Source organism: Mytilus californianus, unplaced genomic scaffold (assembly GCF_021869535.1).
Source record: "Mytilus californianus isolate M0D057914Y unplaced genomic scaffold, xbMytCali1.0.p SCAF_2, whole genome shotgun sequence".
NCBI classification, from domain to species: domain Eukaryota; kingdom Metazoa; phylum Mollusca; class Bivalvia; order Mytilida; family Mytilidae; genus Mytilus; species Mytilus californianus.
Window position 1 is genome coordinate 105341946 of NW_026262668.1, and position 19263 is coordinate 105361208.

Consider the following 19263-nt stretch of genomic DNA (forward strand, 5'->3'; position numbering starts at 1 on the left):
ATGTAAGAAAAATCTAGAGAGACCCATTTCCTGCCAATTTTTCTATGGCTTAAATTTTTTCTGCTTTTAAAGTTCCGTTATTTATATACTATCAATTTATAGCAGTCTTTTTAAAAGCTTATTATTTTGAAATAAAATAACACACATCCTTAAACTGTTTTCCCTAGAAAAAGATGCACATGTACTTACAACAAAGAATTCATCCTCAGCTTTACATTTAAACACATCTTTTAACAACAAAGTAATTAAACTGTTCTCTTCACCAACTGTTATCACATCTAAATCTATAACAAAAAAATAGTCAAGAACATTCAATATTCGGCATTCAGACTAAAAAAGAGCTTGCAATATCACTTGATTTCTTTTTTTCTTTAATTGTGTATATTGAATATCAAATAGAGTTTTAATGTATTAATTCTTATATCCAACTAAGACGTCAGTACCAAGTTGACAGCTTAGAACAAAGGTATGATGTTGGACAAGGCTTAATTTGGAATGTGATATGAAATCCCATATTATGTTCTATTTTTATCATCTTTCTTGATTGTTTCTCCCAGTTGTGGCTGCAATAGACATCATCATAATTATATAGAATATGTGATTTACTAGACTTACTTGTAACATTTTTAATCAACCTGACCACAGACAAGGCCACAGGGATGGGCTGTGGTAACACCAATACAAAACAGGCAGATAACATGCAACTGTTGACATTGGATAATGCTTGAAACGATGGTAAACTGAAAAGATAAGACAGTCATTTAGACATAGAGTGATGTAAGTACACCAAGTAAATGATTTGTTTTTCTGTGTAAATTAATACATAAATAAGTCAAAATAAATATGATTCAGCTTTAACATTTCAGTAAAATAGAAAAGTCACCAATCTTTTAATTATGTTTTTTCAGTTTACAATACCTAATGTAGAGATTTCCTAGATCCTGTATTGCTCACCTGGTTTTCCCAGTGCAAAATTTACCAAAATCTTTGTTTAACCCAGCAGTGGATCTCACCCATGACCAACTGCTTTCATGCCAGCATGGTGTAATGAGACCATTAACAAAGTGCATTAACACAGTATCAAGGAAGATGAAGCTCAAATATATTCTGCAAGGATCTTATGGAATATTATGGTCCATAATTTATAATGGCAGGAAATATCACAAAGCACCTAATCTGACCTTACTTCAATCTGTAAGTGAGTTTACGTAAAAAATGCCTTTTTTCACAATTTTCCCATAACTATGCCATTTTTGGATTTCAGACTGGCATAAAAACCAAATATTAGAAAGACTATTGTCTGATTCCCAATGCATAAATGAGTCAATTTGTGCAGTATATTTCTTAATTACCATTTAAGATGCAATTGTTGATGTATTTGAATTACCTCCCTTACACTGCTTTAAATTATGTTTTGTACTAAAGTATTTGTCCATTAACCAGGACACCCTTGTTTTCCCCCCTTTTTGCCCCTAATTTCTAAACGGTTTGAGCCATAACCCCCCAAAGCAAATCCTAACCATCCCTTTGTGGTATGGAAACTTGTGGTATAATTTCAGAGAGATCCATACACCATTCCACAAGTTATTGTCTGGAAACTAGAAAAATGCTTATTTTTGGCCCCCTAACTGTTGGTACCATAACCCCCAAAATCAATCCCAACCTTCCTTTTGTGTTATTGAACCTTATGGTAAAATTTAACAGAGATCCATTCACTTAAACTAAAGTTATTGTGGCGAAAACCAATGTGTCTTCAGACGACGACGACGACATCATACCAATATACATCTGCAAAAATTATTGCAGTCGTCTAAAAATGAGGTCAGTCAGATGAAACCTGTCAGACAGACAGGTACACCTTACAATCATTCTAAACACCCAATTTAATTTAGATATTACAAATAGTATCCAGAAACAATCCTAATTATGAAAACTCAACATTGACCAGCAAACCATGAAAATGAGGTCAAGGTCAGATGAATACTGTCAGACAGACACATACATCTAACAATTATTTCATAAACAAAATATAGTAGACCTATTGAATATAGTATCGGAAAAACAGACTTAATATTGATAAACTGTTATCACAGAGATATGTCTCGCTTTTTGGTTATTTCGATAATGCAAATGTTGAAATTAAAATAGCAACACTTTTACACGTAAGTTTTGCAAATATTCAAAGTCAATGAATCATGACTGAAGGTACATGGCCAAACAATCTCCATGGAAATGAGATGTGCCAATGCTAATACAACTGCATAACAAATACCATTGACTTATCATAAGTAGTTCCCTTTAAACAAACCTAAACACAGACTTATACATGTAAACTAAATCCATTGGATGTTGGATGTGTACGGATTGATAATTTAGTCTTAGATGCATGATTTTTTTTATTAGTTGTTAGTGGCTTTGAACTAGCTGTCAGTAACTGTGAGTACTCTCAGATCTGTACTTAGTGTCTTTTTGTTGTTTGGATGTACAAGTACCCGGCCACGTCCACTTGTATTTGTAGTATTTGTATTTTTATCCATCTGATGAGTTAAGCCTCTTTCAATTGATTTTTATAGTTCGTTCTTATGTTGTACTGTTACACCACTGTCCCAGGTTAGGGGGAGGATTGGGATCCAGCTAACATGTTTAACCCCACCACATTCTGTATGTATGTGCCTGTCCCAAGTCAGGAGTCTGTAATTCAGTGGTTGTCGTTTGTTTATGTGTTACATATTTGTTTTTCGTTCATTTTTTGTATATAAATTAGGCCGTTAGTTTTCTCGTTTGAATTGTTTTACATTGTCATTTCGGGGCCTTTTATAGCTGACTGTGTTGTATTGGCTGTGCTCATTGTTGAAGGCCGTACGGTGACCTATAGTTGTTAATTTCTGTGTCATTTGGTCTCTTGTGGAGAGTTGTCTCATTGGCAATCATACCACATCTTCTTTTTTATAAGCAAAATTTCAAATGCAATAAAACATAACTTAGGGGGCGGGGTCAAATAATCTCCATTGTAATGAGATGTACCAATGCTAATACAACTGCATACCAAATATTATTAACCTACCACAAGCGGTTCACCATAAACCGACCTAATCACAAACTAATACATGAAAACTAAGCAAAAGTTTCAAAGTCAATAGACCATGACTGAGGGGGCGGGGCCAAATAATTGCCATAGAAATTGTGATATGCCAATGCTTATACAACTGCATACCAATTATCATTAACTTACCACTAGAGGTTCCCCCATAAACTGACCTAATCACAAACTAATACATGAAAACTAAGCAAAAATTTCAAAGTCAATAGACCATGACTGAGGGGGCGGGGCCAAATAATCTCAATGGAAATGAGATATGCCAATGCTTATACAACTGCATACCAATTATCATTAACTTACCACTAGTCAGTCAGATCTGACATAAACAAGTCAGAATAAAATGACTTCCATAGGTCAGATATAATTTGATGTAAGTGTTGTCTCCCTTCTTGCACTCAACAGAATATGACTTGTACTGGTCAGTTTATGTCAGACTTTAATTTATCATAAAATGACTTCCACAGGTCAGATTTTGCACAAAATATTGTGACTTAATATCTTCATATTCTAATAAGATTTATGCCCCTTTTTAATGCATTTTGACTTCGAGAGGTCATTTTTGTTCTGATTTGAAGCAGTCATTACTACCACTTTGTTATCAATCTCCATAAAAATATGGTGATTACTAGTTTCGAATTAAAGAGTTTTAAAAAGTGGGGCTCATCTGACATCATACCTTCTCCTTTCCAGAATCTAAACATAATATATTTATCTCATCACTTTCAATTATTTCAAAATACAAAGAAAAACCAGGTGAGAAAAAAAGGATCATACAATTTTCTGAATATCAAAAGATTTACAAAATACAATATTGGATACATTACATGACAATACTTCAAATCTTCCAAGGAAAAACAAGACACTTATTCAGGATAAGACTATGTTAATAAAAGATATATTCTCATCCACTTTAAGCTAAATGTATTAAGAGCAAAACATTTATTATTTTAATATTTCATTGAGGTAAATACTGTTGTGCAAACTGACTCAAACAAGTCACATTATGTTCTGACTTACTAAATGTATTACAACTTTTAAGTCTAGTATTGTCATATTGATTTAAAAATGTATAGGTAAGCCAGATAAAAGACTGAGGAAATTAGGTCCCCATAAGTCACCATAATGAGGACTATAAAAAAGTTTATTTGGTATATTCAATATTAAATGTATATTCAATATTAAATGTATTTTCTGACTTAAAAGAGTCAGTCCAAAACTAAAATAAATTTATTGAAATATTTAAGCCGGGCATTGCCATATGATATTAAATGAATGTATGGGAACGTCAGATAAAAGACACAGGAAATATATGTTAAGATCCCCTAAAATAAATAACCATTTGACTTAATTGTTTCTAAAAATTTATCAAATAATAAACTCGAAAATGGCAGATTCAGAAGCAGTCTGAAAGCAAGGACTTTCTTGGATTAAAGGAAGTACACCTAGCTTTGATTGGAAATTTTGTTCTGTAAACTGACTTTAACAGGTCAAATCATGTTCTGACCTCAAAGAGTCAGTCAAAACTAAACTTATTACAACTTTTAAGTCTAGTATTGTCATATTGATTTAAAAATGTATGGGAGAGCCAAATAAAAAACAGAGGAAATAAGGTCCCCTAAAGTCACAATAATGAGGATTATATAAAAAAGTTTATTTGGTGTATTCAATATTTAAATGTATTTTGTTTTAAACAGGTCAAATTATGTTCTGACTTCAAAGAGTCAGTCAAAAACTATACTTTAACTAATTATTGCAACTTCTAAGTCTGGCATTGTCATATGCATTTAATAATGTATGGGGAAAACAGATAAAAGACACCCAATAATAAAGTCACAATAATGAGGGGGGGGGGGGCTTAGAGGAAGAAGACCTAGTTTTGATTGGAAATTTTGTTCTGTAAACTGACTTTAACAGGTCAAATCATGTTCTGACTTCAAAGAGTCAAACAAAACTAAACTTATTTCAACTTTTAAGTCTAGGTTTTTCATATTGATTTTAAAATGTATGGGAAAGCCAGATAAAAGCCAGATGAAATAAGGTCCCCTTACGTCACAATAATGAGGACTATAAAAAAGTTTATTTGGTATATTCAATATCAAATGCATTTTGTTTTTAAAGATTTTCATCAAATTATCTTATTATAATAAAATTTTATTTTATTTCTGTATTTTCATGACTTTTCTTTTCTGTTAAGTTTACACATAGAACTAGTGGTTGCCAAAAAAAATAAAATTTTAATAACCATTTGGCTGAATTGTTTCTAAAAAAACTTATCAATTAATTAACTCAACAGTAGCAGATTCATATTTAGGGGGGGGGGGGCTTAGAGGAAGAACACCTAGCTTTGTTTGGAAATTTTGTTCTGTAAACTGACTTTAACAGGTCAAATCATGTTCTGCTTTCAAAGAGTCAGTCAAAACTAAACTTATTAATACAACTTTTAAGTCTAGTATTGTCGTATTGATTTAAAAATGTATGGGAAAGCCAGATAAAAGACAGAGGAAATAAGGTCCCCTAAAGTCACAATAATGAGGACTATAAAAAAGTTTATTTGGTATATTCAATATTAAATGTATTTTGTTTTAAACAGGTCAAATCATGTTCTGACTTAAAACAGTCAGTCCAAAACTAAGTTTATTGAAATTTTAAAGTTGGACACTTCCATATGATATTAATGAATGTATGAGAACGTCAGATAAAAGACATAGGAAATATATGTAAGATCCCCTAAAATAAATAACTATTTGACTTAATTGTTTCTAAAAATTTATCAAATAATAAACTCAAAAATGGCAGATTCAGAAGCAGGGCTTAAAGGAAGTACACCTAGCTTTAATTGGAAATTTTGTTCTGCAAACTGACTTGAACAGGTCAAATTATGTTCTGACAAATTGACTTAAACAGGTCAAATCATGTTCTGACTTAAAAATATCAGTCAAAAACTAAATTTATTAAAATTTTTAAGTCAGGCATTGCCATATGATATTAATGATATGTATGGAAAAGTCAGATAAAATACACACGAAATACATGCAAGATCCTCTAAGATAAATAACCATTTGACTTAATTGTTTCTTAAAACTTATCAATTAATAAACTCAACAGTGGCAGATTCAGAAGGGGACTAAGAGGAAGAACACATAGCTTTGATTGGAAATTGTGTTCTGTAAACTGACTCAAGCAGGTCAAATCATGTTCTGACTTATAAGAGTCTGTCAAACACTAAATGGATTGCAACTGTAACAGTCGGGCATTGTCATGATTGTGATGTGATTGTTAGAATGTATGGATACAAGTAGGAAAAAAGATCACAAATATTAAGTCACAATTTTTAGAACTATATAAAAGTTAATTTGGTATATATTTGATATCTTAATATTTCATTGAGGTAAATCCTGTTGTGCAAACTGACTTGAACAAGTCACATTATGTTCTGACTTCAAAGAGTCAGTCAAAAACTATACTTTTACTAATTATTGCAACTTTTAAGTCTGGAATTGTCATATGCATTTAAGAATGTATGGGAAAATCAGATAAAAGACACCCAATAATAAAGTCACAATAATGAGGACTATAAAAAAGTTTATTTGGTATATTTAATATTCAAATGTATTTTGTTTACAAATTTCATCAAATTATCTTAAATTTTTATTCTATTTCTGCATTTTTATGACTTTTTTTTCTGTTAAGTTAACATATGGAACTTTTGGTTATAAAAAATATTATTTTAAAACCATTTGACTGAATTGTTTCTAAACAAACTTATCAATTAATTAACTCAACAGTAGCAGATTCAGATTAGGGGGGGGGGGGGCTTAGAGGAAAAGACCAGTTTTGATTGGAAATTTTGTTCTGTAAACTGACTTTAACAGGTCAAATCATGTTCTGACTTCAAAGAGTCAAACAAAACTTAACTTATTACAACTTTTAAGTCTAGTATTGTCATATTGATTTAAAAATATATAGGTGAGCCAGATAAAAGACAGAGGAAATAAGGTAGCCATAAGGCACAATAATGAGGACTATAAAAAAGTTTACTTGGTATATTCAATATTAAATGTATTTTGTTTTAAACAGGTCAAATCATGTTCTGACTTAAAAGAGTCAGTCCAAAACTAAAATAAATTTATTGAAATATATAAGCTGGTCATTGCCATATGTTATTTAATGAATGTATGGGAACGTCAGATAAAAGACACAGGAAATATATGTAAGATCCCCTAAAATAAATAACCATTTGACTTAATTGTTTCTAAAAACTTATCAAATAATAAACTCGAAAATGGCAGATTCAGAAGCAGGGCTTAAAGGAAGTACACCTAGCTTTGATTGGAAATTTTGTTCTGTAAACTGACTTTAACAGGTCAAATCATGTTCTGACTTCAAAGAGTCAAACAAAACTAAACTTATTACAATTTTTAAGTATAGTATTGTCATATTGATTTAAAAATGTATGGGTGAGCCAGATAAAAGACAGAGAGAATAAAGTCCCCATAAGTCACAATAATGAGGACAATAAAAAAGTTTATTTGGTATATTCAATATTAAATGTATTTTGTTTTAAACAGGTCAAATCATGTTCTGACCTAAAAGAGTCAGTCCAAAACTAAAATAAATTTATTGAAATATTTAAGCCGGGCATTGCAGGGCTTAAAGGAAGTACACCTAGCTTTGATTGGAAATTTTGTTCTACAAATTGACTTAAACAGGTCAAGTCATGTTCTGACTTTAAAAAATCAGTCAAAAACAAAATTTATTGAAATTATTAAGTCAGGCATTGCCATTTGATATTAATGATAATGTATGGAAAAATCAATTAATAAACTCAACAGTGGCAGATTCAGAAGGGGGCTAAGAGGAAGAACACATAGCTTTGATTGAAATTTTGTTCTGCAAATTGACTCAAACAGGTCAAATCATGTTCTGACTTAAAAGAGTCCGTCAAAAACTAAATGGATATGCATAAAATCTGGTTCATAATTTTTTAAAAGATGGAGAGATTAATGAGTCTATATTTTGTTATTCCGACTCACAAATGTCACTATGTGACAAATTTCGGGAATTTTTCTCTCCTTTTGACTGATTCCTATATGTTGTATGGGTGCCATAACTATCACTACAACATGTACAAAGTCAGCACATTTTAAGGGACGCCATCAAAAGACCAATGTAGGATAAAAAAAACTTAAATCAAATAGTTTGGGGGTGGGGGTGGGGGTGGGGTTAAAGTTGCTGCAAGTTTTGTTTATCCAAAATCGATTTTACATAAATCCATATTGGTCAATCAATCTTTCCCAAATTAAGTTAAGAGGGGGGTGGGTTGGTCAGTGAAAAAACTATGTGATGTGAATTAAGTTTTTTATCCTATATTGAACTTTTGATGTCGTCCCTAATGACTTGACCTATTACAGTATTTCTGTCTGAATTTTTTATGAATATTCTGTATTTACTAATTTAACTACATGTATGTTATTGCAAGTGTATTAATTAGCTTTGTTTATTACTTATATTAAACTAAACCTCTATTAATCAATTATCTTTACTCTGGTTATTGATTATATAAGAAAAACTCTGCCTATTACTATATGACTGTAATCTAAACTCTGATTGTTAACATCCTGGATTGCATATCTGCATGACCATTAAACTCATGGTATACCCATTTTATTTGAGGATATAAAAGTATTGTTTTTTCAATATAACATTTTCAGACACATTGAATCTGTGAAGACAACTTTCAATTTGACTTTAGAAATTAAAGAGTTTGTAAGCAAAATGTTGGGGAAATTTAATTATAATTAAGAATGTTTAAAATTAGTTAAGAAAAAAGCCGACATTAATAATGTTAAAAAAAATTTGAGGAGAAAAAACACTCAAATTCAGACCAAATATGGTGACTTTGTTGTCCTTCAAGAAGCCGTACATATAATCCATAATATTTTCACTGTTTTTTAAATACATGTAAAAGTTGAAAGATAACTATCTATTGATTTTTTTTTAAATAGCTTTTTTCACAACACTTATAACTTTGTAATTTATGTTCCATTGTACACTTGTTATTCTTAACATCTTTAAAAATTGTTGTTTGGGAACAAAATCTTGTCAGGGTTTCTTATGGTACTAGCATGACAAGTGCATTCATATTCTAAAATACTCTAAACATTAAAAAAAGTCAGTATTTTCAGATCATTCTGAGTCTTTCTGACCTTATTAAGTCAGAACATTCAGACTTTTATAAGTCAGAACATTCAGACTTTTATAAGTCAGAGTATTCAGACTTTTATAAGTCAGAGTATTCAGACTTTTATAAGTCAGAACATTCTGACTTCCAATGTTCTTCTCACTTCTGTAGAAACAAAGACTATCTATGTCTCAAATAAGAGGTAAATGCTTCATGTGGCTAAGCATCTGGGGTAAGAATTATAGATGTGTAATTTCAGAGGAAAACAAATATGCCAAAAATTTTTTTTTTTTTCATATAGATTAGACCGTTGGTTTTTCCGTTTGAATGGTTTTACACTAGTAATTTTTTGAGGCCCTTATAGCTTGCTGTTCGGTGTGAGCCAATGCTCCGTGTTGAAGGCCGTACCTTGACCTATAATGGTTTACTTTTATAAATTGTAACTTGGATGGAGTGTTGTCTCATTGGCACTCATACCACATCTTCCTATATCCATGTAATTAATAAGATGTGATGCATGTGAGAGGAATATATTACTGAATAGACAATTCTGTTTGCACAAACACTGATAAATATAATATGTAAAGGTGGTCTCTCAGCAGATTAAAATAGACAAGAAATAATTGTAACAGGATGCTGTTACGAAGTCTCCCAAACAAATTTAAGCTCCCATAATTCGTCATTCCCATGGTTGCCTGACATTGGGCAAGTTCCAGTACAAATTGGTTTTGTCTAGTAAAGTGATATGCATAAGTGACGCCTAGGGTTTGACCCTGCATGTCATTCAAATCTTCTTGAAATGACGAACAGGAATATCATATGGTTTACCTTTAGGGGTGGTGATCCAGAACATTTCAAAAAGGGGGATGGGGATGACCCCAATGGACTTCCCCTATATTTCATTTGATTTGTTTTATTGTCCTGTGCAAGAATGTATATGGTGTAGGGGTGGCGATCTCGACCGTTTACAAGTTTTCAAACATGAGGGGGTGGGGTGACCCTCAGGGACTCCACCTTTATTTCATTTGATTTGTCTTATTGACCCTTACAAGAATATATATGGTTAAGGGGTGGGGATCCCGACCGTTTACAAGTTTTCACACAGGAGGGGGTGGGGGTGACCCCAAGGTACTTCCCCTATACTTCATTTGATTTGTTTTATTGTCCTATTCAAGAAAATATATGGTTTAGGGGTGGGGATCTCGACCGTTTACAAGTTTTCAAACAGGAGGGGTAGGGGTGACCCCCAGGGACCTCCCCAACATATCATTTGATTTGTTAAATTGTCCCATACAAGAATATATATGGTTTAGGGGTGGGGATCTCTACCGTTTACAAAATATAAGAACATTTGCAAATGGCAGGGGGTGGGGGTAAACCTGGAGACTAGCCCTGTATATTTCATTCAAATCAATTTGACATTATAAAGAGGAATAGAGAAATGACAGGGATAGGGGTGATCCCTGGAGACTTGCCCTACATTTCATTTGATTTGTTTTATCATGTCCCATGATCATAAATGAAGACCAGGTGTGTGCATCACTTATTGTTCTAAAGTTATAACTTTAATAAAATGCTTCGCTGGGGCGCAGCTTGATACGACCGCAGAGGTCGAACCCTGAACAGTTGGGGCAAGTATGGACACAAAATTCAAGCTTGATACAGCTATGACTTTGGATTGTCATTAAATATTTGACACAGCATAGGTTTCTGACACAGGATGAATGTGGTGTAAGAACTGGAAAAAATTTAATTTACCTATTATGGTGGAATATCCATAAACTAAATTGTTTGTTAATTTCAATATATCAAAGAATATGTAGAATTCAATGCTTGATGTAATGTAATAAAGTTGAAATTTGGACCGTTTTTGTTCAATGTGGACCAATTTGGTAACATGTATAAATAATCAAAAATCTAAATACATGGGAGCCCATTTAAATACATCATAAAGGTATTAAAATAGAAAGTGACATCATAGTCAGGGCTAAAAATAAACAAAAATCCTTAATCAGCAACATTTAAAGTAATATCTAAAAATAAAATTCCTTTGTAACCATAAAAGCCCATTTAAATACATCATAAAGATATTAAAATAGAAAATGACATCATAGTCATGGCTAAACATAGCAAAAAACCCTTAATCAGCATCATTTAACAGTAATATCTAAAAATGGAAATTACATCATAAAGGTATTAAAATAGAAAATGACATCATAGTCATGGCTAAAAATAAAGAAAATCCTTAATCAGCATCAGCAACATTTTATAGTAATATCTAAAAATAAAATTCCTTTGTAACCATAAAAGCCCATTTAAATACATCATAACAGATATTAAAATAGAAAATGACATCATAGTCATGGCTAAACATAGCAAAAACCTTAATCAGCATCATTTAACAGTAATATCTAAAAATAAAAATTTCTTTGCAACCATAAAAGTAAAATAGAAAATGACATCATAATCATAGCTAAAAATAAACAAAAATTTTTTTTATTGGCAAATTTTAAATGGAGTTTATTATACTAAAACAATAAATTTGCAACCATAAACATGATAAAACCCCATTTAAACACATCATAAAAGTATTAAATAATTCAACTACACCATAAGGCTATAAAAATTGAAAATGACTTCATAGTCAAGGCTAAAGGTAAACAAAAAACCTTCATCAGCAAAATTTTATATTGGCAAATTTCCAATGAAGTTTATTACACTAAAATTGTTGGCAAATTTCCAATGCATTTATTAACAATAAAGTTATTGGCAAATTTCCAATTTACATAATTTAAAAGCAGTGTGGATGAGATATTTAAATGAGTTTGAATTACCAACCTTACACTGCTTTTAAATAATGTTCTTTACTCAATTATTTGTCTATTAAAATGGAAACCCTTGTTTTTTTAACCTTTTTTCCCCTTATTCCTTAAACATTAGAGCCATAACCACCCCCCCCCCCCCCCAAAGCCAATTATTACTTTCCAATGTAACTTAAATTTCCAATATACATAATTTTAAATTTCAATTCCTCATGATATATAACCGTATCATTATTATTTTCTTTCATATATAAATCTGAAACAACCATCTTTAAATGGAAAATTTTAAAGAAAAAAAAGGAAAAAAAAAATCCTACCTCCCACACATTTTTTCAACCCCCTTTTGATTCATCATCCCCCACCTCAATCACAACCTTCAATTTGTGGTATGGTACATTGCAATACAATTTCACAGAGATCCATACACTTGAACACAATTTTTTGTTGCAAACTAAAAAAATCCTTATTTTTGACCAATATTTGGCCCCTTATTCATAAATGTTTGAGCAATTAACCCCAAAACTCAATTCCTACTTTCTCTTCGTGATAAAAAATAACTAACTTAAAATGTAAATTTTAAACAAAAAAAAAATGAAAAAAAAAAATTACCCCTTTTTTGACCCCGCCCCCCTTATGATTCATCACCCCCACCCCCCTTTCCCCCCAAACCAAGCTCAATAACAGCCTTGCCTTTGTGGTATGGTACCTTGTAATACAATTTTAGAGAGATCCATACACTTGAACACAAGTTATTGTCTAGAAACTAAAAAATGCTTATTTTAAACCCCTTTTTAGGCCCCTTATTACTAAACGTTTTGGGCAATTACCACAACACTCAAATCCAGCTTTCCCTTTGTGAAATGGAACCTTGTAGTAAAATTTCAGAAAGATCCATACACTTACACACAAGTTATTGTCATGAAACTAGAAAAATGCTTGTTTTTTGCCCCCTTTTGGCCCCTTATTCCTAAAATTTTGAGGCAATTAACCCCAAAATCAATCCCAGCATTGACCCTTTGTGATATGGAATCTTGTGGTACAATGTCAAAGAGATCCATATGCTAACACACAAGTTATGTCTGGAAGTTACAAAAATGCTTATTTTCGGCCCCTTTTTGGCCCTTAATTCCTTAACTGTTGGTACCATAACCCCCAAAATCAATCCCCACCTTCCTATTGTGGTATTGAACCTTATGGTAAAATTTCATAGAGATCCATTCACTTAAACTAAAGTTAGAGTGCGAAAACCATTGTGTATTCGGACGACGACGCCGGACGACGACGACGACGACGACGACGACGACGACGACGCCAACGTCATACCAATATACGACCTCAAAATTTTTTTGCGGTCGTATAAAAATAAAAAAAAAACCCTTGGGTTCTTTAGTTAAACCCCTCCCTTCTTTTTTCTTTTATCAAAATTTTTCCCATTTTCGTTTCATTATCATCATATCAGTATTCACAATGATCGTTTTTCTCATAGGGAGAAACGAATCAGAAAGGTTAAAAAATCAGTTCGTGATTGAGTTTAAAAATAGAAAAATCACGTGACGATGTTCAGCTCGAAGCAATAAGTTTACTTTTTAAATTGCACTGACTGGTTAATAATGTTAATATTGTTTAAGACAACACGAGTTATCTCCCGAAAATAACAATTCATTATCATAACAACATTTTCTGACCTGAACAAGTCAGAATTGTCAAACACCAGGTCATCTAAAAGACCACGCGTCCGTATTTACAGGTCGCGCGCCTTCATGCAACAGCAAAAAAATCACTTGCAAGGAACTTCTTTATAGGCAAAAAATATAAAAATGCCCATGAAAATACGGAGGTAATATGAATTACCTTTCTAAAAATGCCCACAATGACCTAGATTTTCACTAAAAATCGTAAATAATCAATATAATATTCAATGACTTCTCGTTCGAGACACTTCCAAAACAACGACTCTCAAACACGTGATCTCTTGCAAAAAACCACGTGATCGTATGTGTCGTAGATCGGCGGCAAATTCAAAATAACTTCTGGTTTGACGGACTCGAGTGAAAACTACGCAAAACAAAAATTTACGCGTACAGGTCAGAATTTCTAAACACTTTCTGACTTGAAGAAGTCATTTTATTCTGACTTGTTTATGTCAGAGCTCTGACTGCTAGTGGTTCCTCATTAACTGACCTAATCACAAACTAATACATGAAAACTATGCAAAAATTTCAAAGTCTATAGACCATAACTGAGAGGGCTGGGCCAAATAATCTCAATGGTAATGAGATGTGCCAATACTAATAAAACTGCATACCAAATATCTTTAACTTACCACTAGTGGTTCACTATAAACAAGACCTAATCACAAACTAATACATTGTTCAATGTTGATGCCGCCGTCATCACCGACGCCGGAAACAGCATACCTATGTCCTGCTTTTTGACTCCGTCAAGCGAGACAAAAAATGAACCATGAAAATGAGGTCAAGGTCAGAAAAAACCCTGCCAGAAAACATATACACCTTACAATTACTCCAAACACCAAAATAAGTTGACCTCCTGCTTATAGTATCTTGAGAAACAGACCTAATCATGAAAAGTAACTTTGATCAATGATCCATGAAATGAGGTCAAGGTCAGGTGAACCCTGTCAGACAGACATTTACACCTAACAATTATTTCATACACCAAACATAGTTATATCTTGCATTTTGCAACTATCATAGGCAGCAAGACAAAAACTTTCAATACACAAATACACAGAAGATACTTAACACAAGGTAGAACAAACCACATACCGCATAAAATACAATGTATTTTTTTTTTCAATTCATGTTACAGCTTTACTGCTCTGGTCAACCTTTAGTTCATATACAGAATAACTTTAATTACTGTAACTAAATATAATGTTGACTACTGTATTTTCTGAGATTTGAGATATTTTTTCTGTCAGTATCATTTTCGTACCTTTTACCATCTTGTGTAACCACACTCATCAATGGCATTGTCTGAAGTCTGCTTGACACCGAACACTGTTGTATGCATACAGTTACACTCTGTCCACACTCATATTCTGTTATAGCTATAAAGAATAATTCATTTTACAAACATTTAGACTATCTCACTTAAAATGTTGTCTTCAATTGAAAATGATCATGAATGTATTTTAGCAAAAAATTATAAAGGGGCATAACTCTAGAACTGTTATCGTGACGGCACCAAATTTCAAACTTAGTCTGTGTTTTGTGGTAATAAGCATTGTGTATAAGTTTCATAACATTTGGTTGAGGCAAACTAAAGTTAGAGAACGAAAACAAACTTTGGGACGTACGTACGAACGGACGTACAGATGGACGTACGTATGTACGTACAGACGGACAAGGATAAAACTTAATGCCCCCTCTGCTACGGCGGGGGCATAAAAAGCTGTATCAATCAACCATTATGTATGTTTAATACTGAGTCATTCTCAATACCATGTACTAATGATGACAATAATAAATGCCACAGGAGCTAAAAATCATATCACAAATACTTGTGCCTAGAATTTCCTAATAAACATTTTACACAATTAATTCTTCCTGAACATTACAAGCATTACATTTGTACAAGACTGGCTTTCCAGTAAATTAGTTACCTTCAACTGTCAATGGATGCGGTGAGTTACTTCTCTTGTCCAATAGGTCATAGGGTGAAACAAAGTAAATTAACTTCATAGGATAACCTAAAAAAAACAATTAATAAATCACAAAGTTAAATCAAAGAACAAAGATCTTAACTTTTTGTAAGTAACTATGTAAGTAACGACTCATAAAAACAAGAGTGCACACGCTGAAATGTCTCGCCTTCTTTACTAATCATTGATATTATGTTGATAGTCCTAAATATAAAGCTTTATTACAACTGTCACATAAACTTAACATTAACCAAGTAACCTTATCATTGACCAATGAACCATGAAAATGAGGTCAAGGTCAGATGAACCATGCTAGGCAGGCATGTACAGCTATCAATTCTTCCATACAACAAATATAGTTGACCTATTGCTTATAGTTTAAGAAAAACAGACCAAAACACAAAAACTTAACACTGAGCAATGAACCTTGAAAATGAGGTCAAGGTCAAATAAAGCCTGCGTGACTGCCAAATAGATCATAAAATATTTCCATACACCAAATATAGTTGAACTATTGCATATAGTATTAGAAAAAAAGACCAAAACTCAAAAAACTTAACTTTGACCACTGAACCATGAAAATGAGGTCAAGGTCAGATGACACCTGCCCGCTAGACATGTACACCTTACAATCATTCCATACACCAAATATAGTAGACCTATGGCATACAGTATAAGAAAAACAGACCAAAACACAAAAACTTAACTATAACCACTGAACCATGAAAATGAGGTCAAGGTCAGATGACACCTGCCAGTTGGACATGTACACCTTACAGTCCTTCCATACACCAAATATACTAGACCTATTGCCTATAGTATCTGAGATATGGACTTGACCACCAAAACTTAACCTTGTTCACTGATCCATGAAATGAGGTCAAGGTCAAGTGAAAACTGTCTGACGGGCATGAGGACCTTGCAAGGTACGCACATACCAAATATAGTTGAACTATTGCATATAGTATTAGAAAAAAAGACCAAAACTCAAAAACTTAACTTTGACCACTGAACCTTGAAACTGAGGTCAAGGTCAGATGACACCTGCCCGCTAGACATGTACACCTTACAATCATTCCATACACCAAATATAGTAGACCTATGGCATACAGTATAAGAAAAACAGACCAAAACACAAAAACTTAACTATAACCACTGAACCATGAAAATGAGGTCAAGGTCAGATGACACCTGCCAGTTGGACATGTACACCTTACAGTCCTTCCATACACCGAATATACTAGACCTATTGCTTATAGTATCTGAGATATGGACTTGACCACCAAAACTTAACCTTGTTCATTGATCCATGAAATGAGGTCGAGGTCAAGTGAAAACTGTCTGACGGGCATGAGGACCTTGCAAGGTACGTACATACCAAATATAGTTATCCTATTACTTATAATAAGAGAGAATCTAACATTACAAAAAATCTTAACTTTTTTTTCAAGTAGTCACTGAACCATGAAAATGAGGTCAAGGACATTGGACATGTGACTGACGGAAACTTCGTAACATGAGGCATCCATATACAAAGTATGAAGCATCCAGACCTTCCACCTTCTAAAATATAAAGCTTTTAAGAAGTTAGCTAACGCCGCCGCCGCCGTAGCCGCCGCCGCCGGATCACTATCCCTATGTCGAGCTTTCTGCGACAAAAGTCGCAGGCTCGACAAAAATTTGTTTCTGCTAACCCTACCTACCTTAATTTTTAGTACCCACCCATAAGATTTCTTTGTCATTTTTTAACAAGCACTATTAAAGTCTCACTCTTTCCCCTGTTTAAACCAGATTGTGTAAAAATTTCACAGAGCAAATGAGGCTAACCATAATACTGGCTTTGAATTGTAGAATATTTAAGTTCCAATTGTAGAATAGTTAAGTTCCAATAAGTATCAAGCAACAATTAAAAAAATATCATAAAAACAATAAAATGCTCCGCAGGGCGCAGCTTGATACGACCGCAGAGGTCGAACCCTGAACAGTTGGGGCAAGTATGGACACAACATTCAAGCTTGATACAGCTTTGCATTTGGATTGTGATTAAATATTTGAAACAGCATAGGTTTCTGACACAGAATGAATGTGGTCTAAGAACTTAAAAATTTTAAATTGGACATTCACCTATTATGGTCCAATATCCAAAATCAAATACATGGTTAGATTCAGCATATCAAAGAACCCCAAGAATTCAATTTTTGATGAAATCAAACAAAGTTTAATTTTGGACCCTTTTGACCTCAATGTGGACAAAGTTGATAACGGGGCCCAAAAATCAAAAATCTAAATACATGGTTAGATTCAGCATATCAAAGAACCCCATATATTCAATTTTTTTTGGAATCAAACAAAGTTTAATTTTGGACCCCGATTTGGACCAACTTGAAAACTGGGCCCATAATCAAAAATCTAAACACATGTTTAGATTCAGCATATCAAAGAACCCTAAGAATTCAATTTTTGTTAAAATCAAACTAAGTTTAATTTTGGACCCTGTGGACCTTAATGTAGACCAATTTGAAAACAGAACCAAAAATTAAGAATCCAAATACACGGTTAGATTCGGCATATCAAAGAACCCCAATAATTCAATTTTTGATGAAATCAAACAAAGTTTAATTTTTGACCCTTTGGACCTCAATGTGGACCAATTTAAAAACGGGGCCCAAAATCCAAAAACTAAATACACGGTTAGATTCAGCATATTAAAGAACCCCACGAATTCAAGAATAAAACCCCATTGAAATTGGTCAAGAAATAAGCAATTTATACGAAGTATCTTCTTTTGCACAATACTGTGCAATTAAATATTTCTTGCTATTGCGCAATACTGTACAATTGACAATTTCTTGCTATTGCGCAATATTGTGCTATTGGATATTTCTTGCTATTGCGCAATACTGTGCAATTGAAGATTTCTTGCTATTGCGCAATACTGTGCAATTGAAGATTTCTTGCTATTGTGCAATACTGTGCAATTGAAAATTTCTTGCTATTGCACAATACTTATTATATAATAATTTACACATCCTGTTTGGTGTGTATCTCCTACCATATCATTATCATTTGCTTTTAAATATAAATCAGAAATAACCAACTTAAAATGGAAAATTTTAAAAGAAAAAAAAAAAGGAAAAAAAGGAAAAAAAAAATCATAAACAAGCTGCTGTCCAAGTTTGGTACAAATCCAAAATAGTATAAGAAAGTTATTGAAATTTTAAAAACTTTAACCACAGAGTGAATGTGTTGTTTCCTGGCAGAAAATCTAAGTCCATTTAAAAGTAAATAAAATGCTACGCTGGGGCGCAGCTTGATACGACCGCAGAGGTCGAACCCTGAACAGTTGGGGCAAGTATGGACACAACATTCAAGCTTGATACAGCTCTGAATTTGGATTGTTATTAAATATTTGACACAGCATAGGTTTCTGACACAGAAAGAATGTGGTCTAAGAACTTGAATTTTTTTAATTTACCTATTATGGTCCAATGTC

General features: G+C 32.8%; 1 protein-coding gene across 1 annotated transcript in view; it reads right to left on the minus strand.

Annotated features, from left to right (window-relative positions):
• Window positions 1-19263, minus strand: part of LOC127728505 (mediator of RNA polymerase II transcription subunit 1-like) — a 99244-nt gene that overhangs the window by 21101 nt on the left and 58880 nt on the right. Inside the window, exons 8-11 of the mRNA XM_052235889.1 lie at window positions 15732-15818; window positions 15062-15176; window positions 616-740; window positions 190-284 (exon numbers count right to left, since the gene is read on the minus strand). Of these exons, the coding sequence (XP_052091849.1) occupies window positions 190-284; window positions 616-740; window positions 15062-15176; window positions 15732-15818 (422 nt within the window). The remainder of the gene's footprint in view (window positions 1-189; window positions 285-615; window positions 741-15061; window positions 15177-15731; window positions 15819-19263) is intronic.